We start from the raw sequence: 13,004 nt of genomic DNA, 5'->3' as shown, positions 1-13,004 counted from the left end.
CTTACCATATTTATATGTCATGATTTGATTTAATGATAATTTATTTATTTTCTATTTTGCATATTGATTATGAATGTCTACTCTCATAGCTGTCATGAAATTTGAATAATTTTTTATCTAATAATAATTTTTATGAACAAAAAATTAGGATGTTGTAGAATATTTAATTTTTAAATAATTTATTTCATAAATTTTAATTTGAATATTTATATGTTATGTTTGATTATTTTATTTTAATAATTTATTTTGTGTTTATTAACAATATTTAATTAATTATATAAAAATTTGCGTAATTTATATAACAAAAATATATAATTGAATTTATATAGAAAAATATAAGAAAGATGAATTTTAATTTTTTGTTTTTTTATAATTTGAATAATATATTTTTAAAAAATAATCAATATTATTTATTTAAATTTTAAATTTCTAAATTCAACTTCTTTAAAAAAATAATGTTTAAATATTATTTTTAAATTTCAAACAAACACAACGTCAAATTCTAAATGCATGGATCCGATTCTACGTCTAAATCGAATCCAAAATTTTAAGCAATCCAAGATTTCCCAACATTAAACACCTAAAGATAGCAGCACAGCCGAGAATCGACTTGTTTAACATTGTTTTCCCTGAATTCTATCGAAGTTTATAAACCCTATCAAATCCTTAAATCCCAGGATCTTCCGGTGCCTCCCAGACGACACTAGGATGGCCACAACTTCACATGCATTGGCTGTAAAATCTCTCAACAATTCCAGTGGTCACCGCCGATTTGTTGTAAGCACGTATTTGCATATTCGTGTTTGTTTTTGTGTAGAAGTGGTGATTTTCAGAGAGATTGGAATTTCGTGACTCTCGCTTGCTCGAGCGATCACAACTCTGTGCGGGGATATTGAACACTTTATTTTACAAAAAATTGTTTATGGGTTGCAGTTCAAGACTTTTTCGCAAAGAATAGAAGAAATCGATCTAGATGTTTACAGAAGTCTAGACCCGTTAAAAGATGAACCGATTTCATCGTTTTTCCTTGACTTCCTTGTGGAGTACCGGGTATGTAATTCTCCTTCTTTATTGCGAATGTTTTTGTGGAAATTTCTGGATGCTTCTCCTCCGCTTCCGTATTCTTGTTGAGCTATTTCTGAGAATGGTTCGGTTGCTCAGCCCATGTTTTAAGTTGTGCGTGGACCAACTGAGGGTCTCATCTCAGCCCAACTCCCAATTTGTTTGATGGATGAGTAATCAATGTAAATTACTCTTGTAAATAAAATATATATGCGAAGTTGGATCTTTGGATGTAAGCCGGAATGCCTAGACTAAACGTTGAATCCACAAATTTAAAATATGTTTTTCCCATTTATCATAGTACTTGTGAATTATCTGTGCTTTGTGGACGGGTCGATTATACACATTTTTTCGTTAAAATAATAATTTTGACATAAAATTTAATATTTTTTTATAGATCGGGTAGGTAATTGACCCGTGAGACCAATTTATAGAGTTTCTGTCTTTATTTATAAGTTATATCTACTCAGCTGCATGTATAAATATCTTCACTTCGAGCTGACTAGTTTTTTCATGTGCTGAACTTCTGTATATCATGCAGGAACTGAACACTGCTGAAGATTTTATATCATTTTACGAGGAAATGTTACCCTTGGTACAAACACTACCACGAATTATCTTGCACAAGCAACTGATAATCACAAGTCTTCTTTCTAGATTGCAACTGAAGGGAAGGCTGTCACTTGAACCAATACTACGGTATTTTCTTGTCTTGCCAATATATATTGTTAATATTGCTGGATGAATCGAGGATGCTTAATTAGCTCGTCCTTTACATGGTTACTGTGGCTGCATATTTGTATCTGCATCTGAGTTTTCCATCAATGTGATGAAGCGTATACGTCCGGCAATGTAAATTTCTGGTTTTATTGTTGTGTACTTCAATTTCATAGAACATTTTAATATTTAATTTAAGAGGACAAAATTACCAGCAATCTCTGGTTGGTCTGTACCTGTGTACTTTGTCATAATTGTAAGTTTTGATAGATCATCCTAAGATAGCTGAACTTTAGCTAGTTAAAGGTTCTAGAATTCGCTAGGCGCTAGTCGGATGCTAGCCCAGCGCCTAGCACCTAGGCCACCTAGGCGGTGACTAGGCGCCGCTAATCGGATTCTACGGTATCAAAACATAATAGATCACATATTAGAACTTAAACACAATAACATCAAATTTAAAATACGTTCAAAATATTCCTATATAGTCTAATGTGTCATCTCAATAAAATAAGAAAGAATTCAGATTTCTTCCAAACTTCATATGTAAATGTAAAAGCTTTAATTTAATGATTACACTGCTAATTGAATATCACAAATTTACTCCACTTTTTCTTCTCTGAAATTTTCAACAACTTGTTCTTCATCGGACACAAAATCAATATCATCATTGTGATCATCATCTTCTTCTTCGGATTCAAAATCATCATCGTGAAGTTCTCTAACTCTAGAGCTTCTTCGGGGTTGTAGATTTTCATCAGCTCCAGTTGCTTCATCAACTAATTGTCAAGTTAGCCCGAACCTGCTTTAACTTCATTTTCTTCCCCACCATCCACAATCCAACATTGTGCATTTGAAGCATCTTTTTCAAGAACGACGTCGACGTTCATTTCTTTATCTCTTTTTTGCTTGTTAAACAATCTAGCATTAAATTGGACAAGTACTAGATTGTTCAACCTATTAACATCCAACCTATTTCTAAAACCGAGAAAGTAATTAGTATAGGTTGGAATATGAACAATACACTTTAAGAATTATTAATAATTTATTTTAATTAAAGTTTAATCTTACTCCTTCAAATGCACTCCAATTTCTTTCACACCCGGATGAACTTGTAGTTAATGAAAGAATCCTCAATACCACTCTTAGCAAGTTGGGTGTCTGAGCACCGTAGGTACTCCACCATGTACATGGATCAAATATATCGTCATTTTTTCACATGCTTTTGCAGCCAATGCTTTCCCAAATAACTCAGTCTTATCTCTATATTTTGCAAATACCTTGTTAATAATTGTATCTTGCAGTTCAAACTCATCGGCATGCAAAACTTCCATGCATTCAAAAATCCTTGCCGCGACCTCTCCATAAAGAGCAATATAATTATCTTTGTAGAAGTAAGGATTCAACAAAAAGGCTGTGGTATGCAATGATGTATCAAGTCTGTCCTTCATTTTTGACTCAATAATCACTATGATAGGTTGATAATTTGATTCGACATTGTTCAAGGCCACCTTTATATTTTCTTTAGCTCGAAGAAGCTCCCCATATAGAAATCCCATGGATGGCTTTCTATCTCCGTCAACCAATCTGAGAACTCTTACCAAAAGAGCAAATATTTTCAAACAAAGTGTTGCACCATTCCAAAAACTCATACTCATCACAGTATAGTAAGCCAATTTCCCTTTGTTTGTCTTTCACCATTTACAGTTCTCCCACATATCACTTGTAAACATGACTCTTAAACTAGATTTTTTCTCAATCAAACTTTGCAATGTGAGGAAGTTTGATGCAAACCTGGTAACTCCTGGCCGAACTATGTCTATTTTCTTCGTAAAACTTCTCAATAATGACAAAGTCTTATGGTGATCATAAATGAAAATTGTAAAAGACTTGGATTGGTCGATAATCTTTTTAAATCTTGGAAGCTTGCTAATACTTTCAAGCATGAGATTAACAGTATGAGTTGCACATGAACTCCAAAAAATCACAGGCTGCTTTTCTTTCATCAATTTAGCCGCAACCATATTGTTGGTGGCATTGTCTGTTACAATCTGAACAACATTCTGAGCTCCTACTTGTTCAACACACTTGTCATCATACTCAAAAATAACTCCAGCTGTATGTGCCTCGTCTGAAAACTCCTTAGACTCTAAAAATACAGTACCTCCTTGCAATTAACACACAAATTTAGTATGTTTCTTCTTTTTCTATCATTCCATGCATCTGTCATAATCGAGCACCCATTTTTTTGCCCATTCTTCTTCGTGCTTCTTCAACAATTGCTTTGTTCTTTCAACTCCAGCTTTCAAAAGTGGCTCTCTAAGTTGATATTGAGTTGGACGCTTGAGCCGTGGCCCAAATTGACCTACTGCCTCCATTAGTTGCTTGAAGCTATCGTTATCAAGAGCATTGAATGGGATTCCATTTTCATAAGCCCATCTCCCTAACATATTGTTGAACTTGTTGAGTTCTCTCTTTGAAAAGAGCCTCATTTATATTTTTTTGGCGAAGCACTTTACTCCCACTTAAACTTACATTTTCTGGAGCAATCATCGATGCATATCTATCCATGGGGCCAAGTAGATGAGGTTTTTTAATTCCATCTATCCCTTCAATTTCAGCATCTTCTTCTTCGTCTAGAAAAATATTCACATCTGCTCTACAACTTTCTTCTTCCAGTATTTCGTTTTTCCTTTTGTTCATCCCTTCTAAAATAGCCTGTTTGCACTTATTACGATCTTTTTGAGATGCATTTCGACAACCAGATACATTTCCAGGTATATTTCTTATGTGCTTCTTGATTCTATACACTCTACCGTACATCATTTTTTCACACAACTTACATTTAAATTTGTCGAGGTTCTTAGGATAAATCAACATACCAAACTCCCATCTGATGTCATTTGACTTTCTCTTAAGAATTCCAGATTCAGGCTGAGTGACGGATGCAGTCGACGATGGATTGCTTGCCATTGTTACCCTCCAAATCTTGCTGAATACGAAACACTTAAACCTTTTCAGCAATAGACCTGCACCAAGAATATGATATGTAACAGCAATAAACCCTTTTAGGCAGCTAACTTTGTCACCTCATTTTCGCTGAGTTTAAGCTCTTAGTCAAAAAGTGCAAAGCTTTGTTCACCTAAGTTGATTGATAAGAAACCTGCATTACAGATCAACATTATAATTTGATGTGGTAACACCACACAAACAAATGAGAGTACCAGAAAGCTCAAACAATGCACTGCCACAGATATATCTTGATGCAGTGCCTACTGTCTATACAACATAATTTTTAAAGAAAAAGAATCACCATGTTGCCAATAAAAAACTCAAAACTCGTGGAAGAAAGTTAATAAAAAACTCAAAACTAAAAAGACCAAATTTTTGTCCCTCCGAATAAAAAAGAAAAATTTGGGCAATAATCGGGGAGAAAAAATATATGCAAGAAAAGTGAGAAGAAAGAATAACTTGAGTCTCTGGAACGAGAATGAGTCCTGGAACGAGAAGGAGTTTCTGGAACGAGGAGTAGACCCGACCGAGAAGGAATCTCTAGAAAATAACAAGAAAAAAAGAAAGGCAGTAGACCTAGTGAGCCCAAATTTTATTTTTTAAAATGGGCTTCTTAGAGGATCATTAAATTTTAGAAGCCCAATTTTTTTTTTTTTAAAAAATCAGGCCCACCTAGGCGGCTGGCCTCCTCCTAGGCCCGCCTAGGTGCGTCTAGGCCCGCCTAGCGCCTGGGCTGGCCACCTAGCACCTTATCGGTGAAGCTGGCCTCCGCCTAGCGCCTAGGCAGCCACCTAGGCCGCAATTTAGAACACTGAGTTAGTTATAAACTATGATTACTTTTGCATTAAATTGCTTTGCACTTTGCGGTTTTTTGAATTGTAATGCATCTATGATCTTTGCCTTTGCTCAATGCCTCAATCTAAGGCTGACATTCCTTTGCTTTATAGGCTGCTTTTAGCAACAGCTTGTGGTGGCTTATAAATTGTATCTTGATTATGTTTATGCAATATTTGTTAATCTAATTCTTTAATCACTGATTTACTTTTGAAATATGTTATTGATAGAGACCATTTTATTATTTTAGGTCGATTGCTGCTCTATCCAGAGATCTACTGGAGGATTTTTTACCGTGAGCTCTAGTTTTTTTTAATTCTTGTTTGTTCTTATATGTATTTCTTTGGGCTCATTTTTCTTTCCATTTGCACTTATGCATGATTTGGTGACATGCCGGTACTTAGTTTCGTTTGGGGTGACACTGCCAGTCTCAAATGCTATATCTTTTTGACATTTGGTTCACTTTTCCGTTGAAATTGAACTTTTTTCTTAACTTTGAAAAAATTTGTCGAACTACACCAGGATCTTTACTTGAAATAATGTTCTGACCTAAAAAATTCAAATTAACTACTGTTGTTTTGAATGTTGTCTTTTCTCTAATTTCATGATTTTTAAAAATGGTCTTTTCAAATATTTTTTCGGGTTTCATAAATTCTTTTCTGTTATGTGCTACCCAATATACATCTGTCCGCGGTACATGAGAAAAAAACTGAAGTGTTACTTTTGCAGAGCAAGGAAATACTAAGTAACGCGTATATTGTTGCTATAATTTAATATAAACTCCAATATAGTCATAGATGGTCAGAGTTCTTGGAGTGTCAACTGGAGACTTCCCTCCTGAAAGTAGGATCTGTGCCTTCATTTCTAGTTTTGTTTATTTCTAGTTTTGCAGCAGGACAGGTATATTAGACTAGGGTAGAACGGAATGCACTATATGTACATCAAGGCATTTATTGAAACCATTGAGTAATGAAATATCTTAAAGTAAGGGTTTTCTGAAGCTCCAAAAGGACGCATGATTCCTTTCTTTTACTAAACAATCACCACACTTTTTGTATTTATACTTCCGTCATGTCATGTTTGTGGCATCAGAAAATATGCGTAAAAAATATGAGTGCTTATGAAGTTTTCTTGGATGGAGAGTGATTGTGCGCATGTGTGGTTGAGAGCTAAAAGCTCACTTCAACTGGATTATTGGTTGAAAACATATGGTTGATCTTAGGATGCATTTCGTTGTTTTTTCCATAATTTTTGAAGTTTACCATTGAAAAGTTTATTTAATATTGATTAATGTCAGTATCGCAATAAAAAAGAAGCTGAAAGGATTTCAAGCTTAATACCTGCTTTTCCGAGCTTGACCTTGGCTTTGATTTGGTACTGAGTTAGCTTCCGTCTCATGTCATGAAGCTGAGAGGTTGACTTGGTTTCAGACTTATATAATTCAGACTTATTATGATTATATATATATATATCAGACTTATTATGATTATATATATAATCAATCCTTTTCTTGACATTAGGTGGGAGTTCCTATAACTTAAGAAATTCATGGATTTTGGATAAAGGGGGAAAACACTTTTTCAATATTCATTGATTTAAAATTGTGAACTCTCGGGAGAATCGATGACTGCATCTTTGATGCAGTGCTAATACACCTGAGAATTATTAATTGGCTAGTTGTAAATAGTCCCAGGGCTGTGGAGCAAAGGATTATTCCGGACCTACACCGAGGTATTGACGGTCATTTTTAAATCTCGCAGAACAGAATGGGATACGATGAGATAGAAACAAAGACAGAGGACAGGTTCCCTACTCTTAACGGTCAAAGTGAGCCCCTTTACTCTGAATTCGTTAATTCAAAATGAATCAAATTTCCCCAAGTAGGATTCGAACCTACGACCAATCGGTTAACAGCCGACCGCTCTACCACTGAGCTACTGAGGAACAACGGGAGATTAGATCTCCTAGAGTTCAATTCCCGTTCTCAACCCATGACCAATATGAGCTCGAACTTGATTTTGGTCGTTATTTCTAAGCTGCAACTGTAACATCTGTCTTCGGCCCTTTCGTCGAACTTGTGAAGTCATGGAATCTTCCCGACTGGCTAATCCATTGGGGTCACCCTGGTAACATGGTACGTTCCTTTCCCTCTGATTTTTGAAACTCTGCAATGCAATATCTTGAGTAGTTGGTAAATGTAGGATTCCATAAAAAGCAAGAAAATATTGTTTCCACAGTAAAAAAATTGACAAGAAACTCGAACTGATAAATGAATAGAATTGGATAGGCAATGAAAGTTGGAATCATAATCTTGAATGGCTCTTTACCTGTCTCTTTATAGTGCATTTCACTTACTTTTGTAGGCTGTTGTGCTGTTTGCCATGGGAGGATATGGTACATATTTGGGTTTTCGTATTCGTTTCTCAGACAATGTGGTAATACGTTAATATATAAAACTAAATATCAACAATTTTCTTAATTAATCTTGTTATCATTAATTTGCATTGATGTTTCTTCATGCTTATTCAGGAAGAAAAGGCTAAGGCCAAAGCTTTGCATCCTAAGCTTCTTGGAGGAATGTTCTTCTTCTTTGCTCTTGGAGCTACTGGTGGGATCACGTCTCTTCTCACTTCAGATAAATCCATTTTTGAAAGGTATTCTTCCCAATCCATTTATCAAATTGGTGGAGCCTCATATTTGATTGTCACGCATCTCGCATGTTCGGAAAGTAGCACCTTTTACTCTCAAAAGTTGAACTTGCAAATGCATTACCTTCTCGGAAAATAGAAGTGTGACAGACAGGGTAATCGATAATAATAGCCTGATTCTGGGGTAAAATACAGCAAATGTTCCGGTGGGTTCTCCCAGTTCTAATGATCAATAATGAAATCGAGGAATCCATCTCAATCCAAAGGGGGGAGCAATAGCTTTGCTCACAAAGTTCCAACCATCATAAGATGGTCACAAGTTCAGCTAGAATATCGGAGCCAACTCCTGTACATTCCCACAATGGCAAAATCACATTTCTTATCTGAACTCGAATAATACCACAACAGAAGGCTAAAACACTCCAAAAACCTGAAACTATTACCGATTATGACTCTGATCATTTTGTATTATGCAGTCCTCATGCTGTGACAGGTTTCATAGGACTCACTCTTTTGACAGTTCAGACAATACTACCAGTATTGTTTGAGGTAAAACCAAGATGGAATTATATTTAGTTCATTTGGAATTTTCAAGATTCATTTTTTCTTGGTTACATATAGTGTGTATGATTCTGGGATTTGTTTGTTTTGTACAGGGGAATCAGGGATTGCGAAATGTTCATGGAATATTGGGCAGTGGGATTATGACATTGTTCCTAGTTCATGCCGCGCTTGGGCTTCAACTCGGCCTCAGTTACTAATCCCTTGTGATCAAAGTAGTCTTTGCAGGAGATTCTTTCATTTTTTTTTTTTTTTTGCTTTTCCTGTCTGTTTTTACTCTATTTATTTATAGTTTACACATTCGACTTCGACAGAGATGGACAACATTGCGTGGAACACTATCTTTAAAATATTACGAACATTTCATATATATTAATTTTGGATCTTTAACAAGTTCACCCAAATCCCTTTTTTTATGTAGAACGAGAACAAGAACGTTAAAACAAGAAATTGGACCTAGCTCTCTTGCAATCCAAGTAACTTAGATTCTTGGGATTTCTCTACGTTCACTTCAAGTTTTAATTTAAAGTTGTTATATTTACGGTTTTCATAATAAATTACTTATGAGTAGGTGAATCTTTACTTGTGAGACGGATCAACTTTACCGATATTTACAATAAAAAATAATATTCGTAGCATAAAAAGTAATATTTTTCATGTATGACTCAAATAAGATATTCGTCAAATATAATACTACCCAGTAAAATTGGCTTAAACAAGTTTTTGCCATTAATTATATTGATTTTGATTGATACGGTTCATTCTGTCTCTATCAATTCAATATTATATTCGATCGCATATCAGTTCACCTAATGCATTTATGTTTAATATAATTTAAATTTTGAATTTTATAATAAAAATAATTTATAAAATATAATATCTATAAACATTATGCTCATCAATCCAATAATATATTGTAATAATTTCGAAAAGGTCAGATGTATTTGGCATCAATAATCATTCCTTCCTTTATTATCCCCACTTTGGTCCTCCCATCTCTCCTTCACAAATATTTGTATATAATAATAATATATATCTTCCTTCTTCTATCGCCGGAATGTTCCTACCGCCGGCGACTCGCCGTTATAGGCTTCGCCTTAACATTCGTTTCCTCCGGCTTCTACGGTAGATCCGTTCCATATAATTAACATTTTTACTTCTTTTTATCTTTTTCTTCTTCTGCCATTATTAATCATTGTGGGATATTGTGAGCGTTGTTGTTATCTGTAATTTTGAATTTTTATTAAATATGGATGTGCAAATGTTTTGTAAAGGGTTAGGGTTTTGATTTTGAATCGTGGGGGCGAGAATGTTTAATAAGATAATGAAGAGGGGACACCGAAAGGTGGCCAAATCGGATGCTGATTATGGTTATATGCCACCGAATCGGAGCTCTGGATCCGTTTCTACGTCTGATGTTGTCATCAACCACGCTTCTCGGAGCGGGGGGGCAGTTTCGAATTCACATCTGCCTCAGCATGTAGCTTCTGCTGCAGTTGTGCCTCCTCCTCTTCCTTACACGGGTACCATTGAGAATCTACCTATGTTTAAAGATGTTATGGTTGCCGAGCGTCAGAATTTGTTTCTGCGGAAACTGCAAATCTGCTGCTTCTGTTTTGATTTCTCAGAAACCTTAAAGATGCTGAGGGAAAAGGAGATTAAAAGGCAGACTCTTGCAGAGCTCGTGGATTTTATTCAATCTGGATCAGGTAAAATTACTGAATGTAATCAAGAGGAGATGGTTAAAATGATATCTGTGAATATATTCCGTTGCTTGCCCCCGGCCTCCCATGAAAATACGGGATCTGAGACTACAGACCCAGAGGAGGAGCCGTATCTTGAGCCTTGTTGGCCGCATTTACAACTAGTTTATGAGCTTCTCCTGCGCTATGTGGTTTCTTTGGATACAGATACAAAAGTTGCCAAGCGTTACATTGATCATTTCTTTGTTTTGAAGTTGCTCGAGTTATTTGATTCTGAAGACCCAAGGGAGAGGGAGTATTTGAAAACGATTCTGCATAGAATATACGGGAAATTCATGGTACACAGGCCCTTTATTAGGAAGGCGATAAACAATATCTTTTATAGGTTTATATATGAGACAGAGAGGCACAATGGGGTTGCCGAACTCTTGGAGATACTTGGGAGTATAGTTAATGGGTTTGCCTTGCCAATGAAGGAGGAGCACAAGCTGTTTTTAGTCCGGGCTTTGATACCACTCCACAAGCCTAAGCCGGTAGCAATGTATCATCAGCAGTTGTCTTATTGCATCACGCAGTTTGTGGAAAAGGACTATAAGTTGGCAGATACCGTGATAAGGGGCTTACTGAAATACTGGCCAGTCACCAACTGCCAAAAGGAGGTTCTCTTTCTAGGGGAACTCGAGGAAGTGCTGGAGGCAACACAGGCTGCAGAATTTCAGCGCTGCATGGTCCCTCTTTTCAGACAGATTGCTCGTTGCCTCAACAGCTCCCATTTTCAGGTGCTAGAAATTTACAGAGATAATTGTCTTGTGATAAACTGCGCAGCGCTCTCAGTTCAAGTTTTATATGATTTATTTTCTTTTATTTGTATGGTGTATAAGTTTTTTAGTTTGTTTCCGTTCGTAGCTTGTTTAATGCTGCTGAGAATAGATTGATGGTTTCCGTGGAATGTTTATTACAATAACCTTAACTACCGAGTTTATCATGTTAGTTAGAGTATATCAGCATCTATAATATGTTATTTTGTTCTGAACCTTTTCGATATTCTAAAAATCGAATTTAATTTTTTAAGAGAGATGTCCATATTTTTGTAGTTTTCTTTTCATACCTGTACTCTCTCTTACCACAGGCAAAACATAAATGATGGAATTTGAAATCAGACAGTTCATCCTCTTTTCCTAATTTAAGCTATCTAGTTTTATCAAATTGTTTTATTGAGTTGTTAAGAGGGAGGAATAAACTAGTTAAGTATTTTATAGAAAAATTCTCTCACTGATTAGGAACCTGAAAACACGTATGCATTCAATTATGATTCACATCTTCTTGTTGACCTTTAATAGTTCGATACTCCCACTAAATTATAAACTTCCAGTCCCTTTTATGTTTTAACCCAAAAACAATCGAGTCATTTTTTGATGGGTATGTATTTGTAAGCGGAAAGAAATTTGACAACATAGCTCTGGGAATGCAATTATATGCCCTGTCCCAGTATATTTATGGAAAGAATGATCTTGTGTTCGATACCTGCGTATGCTAATAAGTATGCTTGCTGAACCAGTCTTTCAGGTTGAAACCTCATTGGCATGCTATATCATTTGGTTGTAAATGTTGCAGGTTTCAGAACGAGCTCTCTTTCTATGGAATAACGAACATATCGTGGGATTGATTGCTCAAAATCGCAGTATTATTTTGCCAATCATCTTTGCGGCATTGGAAAAGAATATCCAGTCCCACTGGAACCCTGCAGTACACGGTCTAACTGTTAACATACGAAAAATGCTTGTGGAGATGGATGCCGAGTTATTTGAAGAGTGCCAGAGGCAGTATGCAGAGAGGGAGTCCAAAACCAGGGAACTGGAAGAACAACGGGAGTTAATGTGGCAACGATTGGCAGCAGCTGCTGCTCAAGGAGGCTGAAACTGACATTTTTATTTCTTATTGGTCGTCACCTACGAAGAGTGGGATCTTGTTAAAGATGGATGAGTAAACCTTGGAGGTCTATTTTCTTGGCTTCAATGGTAATCGTCTAAAAATATTTTGAATTAATCTTGAATTTTCCAAATTAATGACGCGGGCAAAGCAGCCGACAATGTGATTTTAGATGTGTTGTTATGTCTTAAAATTTGCTGAAAATTAAGATTGGCTTGTTAAGTGCCTTGTATCTGTTATACATTCTTTGCCTATGGTATTAGTTTTACTCTCATCATATGTATTGTAGCTTTTTATGAGATAATTAATTTCTTAAATTCTTACGTATGATTCGGTTCGAAGGTTTGATTGTTTGCGTCAGCGTCCATCAAAGTTTTTATTGGTAAAAAAATTATTTGTTAATATATTTGACAGACATTTGCAAACTGCACATGGGTTGCGATTCCCTGGAGCTAATTTTATTTAAATTGAATCATTAAACCACCCACATGCGCGCATGTATGTAATACATATATGCCCGCCCGCCCGCACGCAAATATAA

At 35.7% G+C, this 13,004-nt stretch overlaps 3 protein-coding genes and 1 non-coding gene across 4 annotated transcripts; 3 read left to right on the top strand and 1 right to left on the bottom strand.

Moving 5' to 3' along the window:
• The first annotated feature begins 536 nt into the window (after positions 1–536).
• Positions 537–5,992, top strand: LOC142538963 (uncharacterized). Its single transcript, XM_075644260.1, has 4 exons — positions 537–777; positions 934–1,050; positions 1,604–1,761; positions 5,873–5,992. The coding sequence occupies exons 1-4, from the start codon at positions 709–711 to the stop codon at positions 5,919–5,921; spliced, it is 393 nt and encodes a 130-aa protein (XP_075500375.1). The 5' UTR covers positions 537–708; the 3' UTR covers positions 5,922–5,992.
• A 1,502-nt stretch (positions 5,993–7,494) lies between these two features.
• On the bottom strand, positions 7,495–7,566 carry TRNAN-GUU (transfer RNA asparagine (anticodon GUU)). The gene has a single exon. It is a non-coding gene; the product is annotated as a tRNA-Asn (tRNA).
• Positions 7,567–7,609: 43 nt separating this feature from the next.
• Positions 7,610–9,229, top strand: LOC142538962 (uncharacterized). Its single transcript, XM_075644259.1, has 5 exons — positions 7,610–7,756; positions 7,986–8,057; positions 8,152–8,276; positions 8,747–8,819; positions 8,927–9,229. The coding sequence occupies exons 1-5, from the start codon at positions 7,754–7,756 to the stop codon at positions 9,029–9,031; spliced, it is 378 nt and encodes a 125-aa protein (XP_075500374.1). The 5' UTR covers positions 7,610–7,753; the 3' UTR covers positions 9,032–9,229.
• Positions 9,230–9,772: 543 nt separating this feature from the next.
• LOC142540171 (serine/threonine protein phosphatase 2A 57 kDa regulatory subunit B' beta isoform-like) lies at positions 9,773–12,767 on the top strand. Its single transcript, XM_075646138.1, has 2 exons — positions 9,773–11,313; positions 12,149–12,767. Exons 1-2 carry the CDS (start codon positions 10,141–10,143, stop codon positions 12,449–12,451), a joined length of 1,476 nt encoding a protein of 491 aa, XP_075502253.1. The 5' UTR covers positions 9,773–10,140; the 3' UTR covers positions 12,452–12,767.
• The last annotated feature ends 237 nt before the right edge of the window (positions 12,768–13,004 follow it).

This window comes from Primulina tabacum, chromosome 3 (genome assembly GCF_025594145.1).
Source record: "Primulina tabacum isolate GXHZ01 chromosome 3, ASM2559414v2, whole genome shotgun sequence".
In the NCBI taxonomy this organism is placed as follows: domain Eukaryota; kingdom Viridiplantae; phylum Streptophyta; class Magnoliopsida; order Lamiales; family Gesneriaceae; genus Primulina; species Primulina tabacum.
This window is presented reverse-complemented; position numbering and strand designations above follow the sequence as displayed.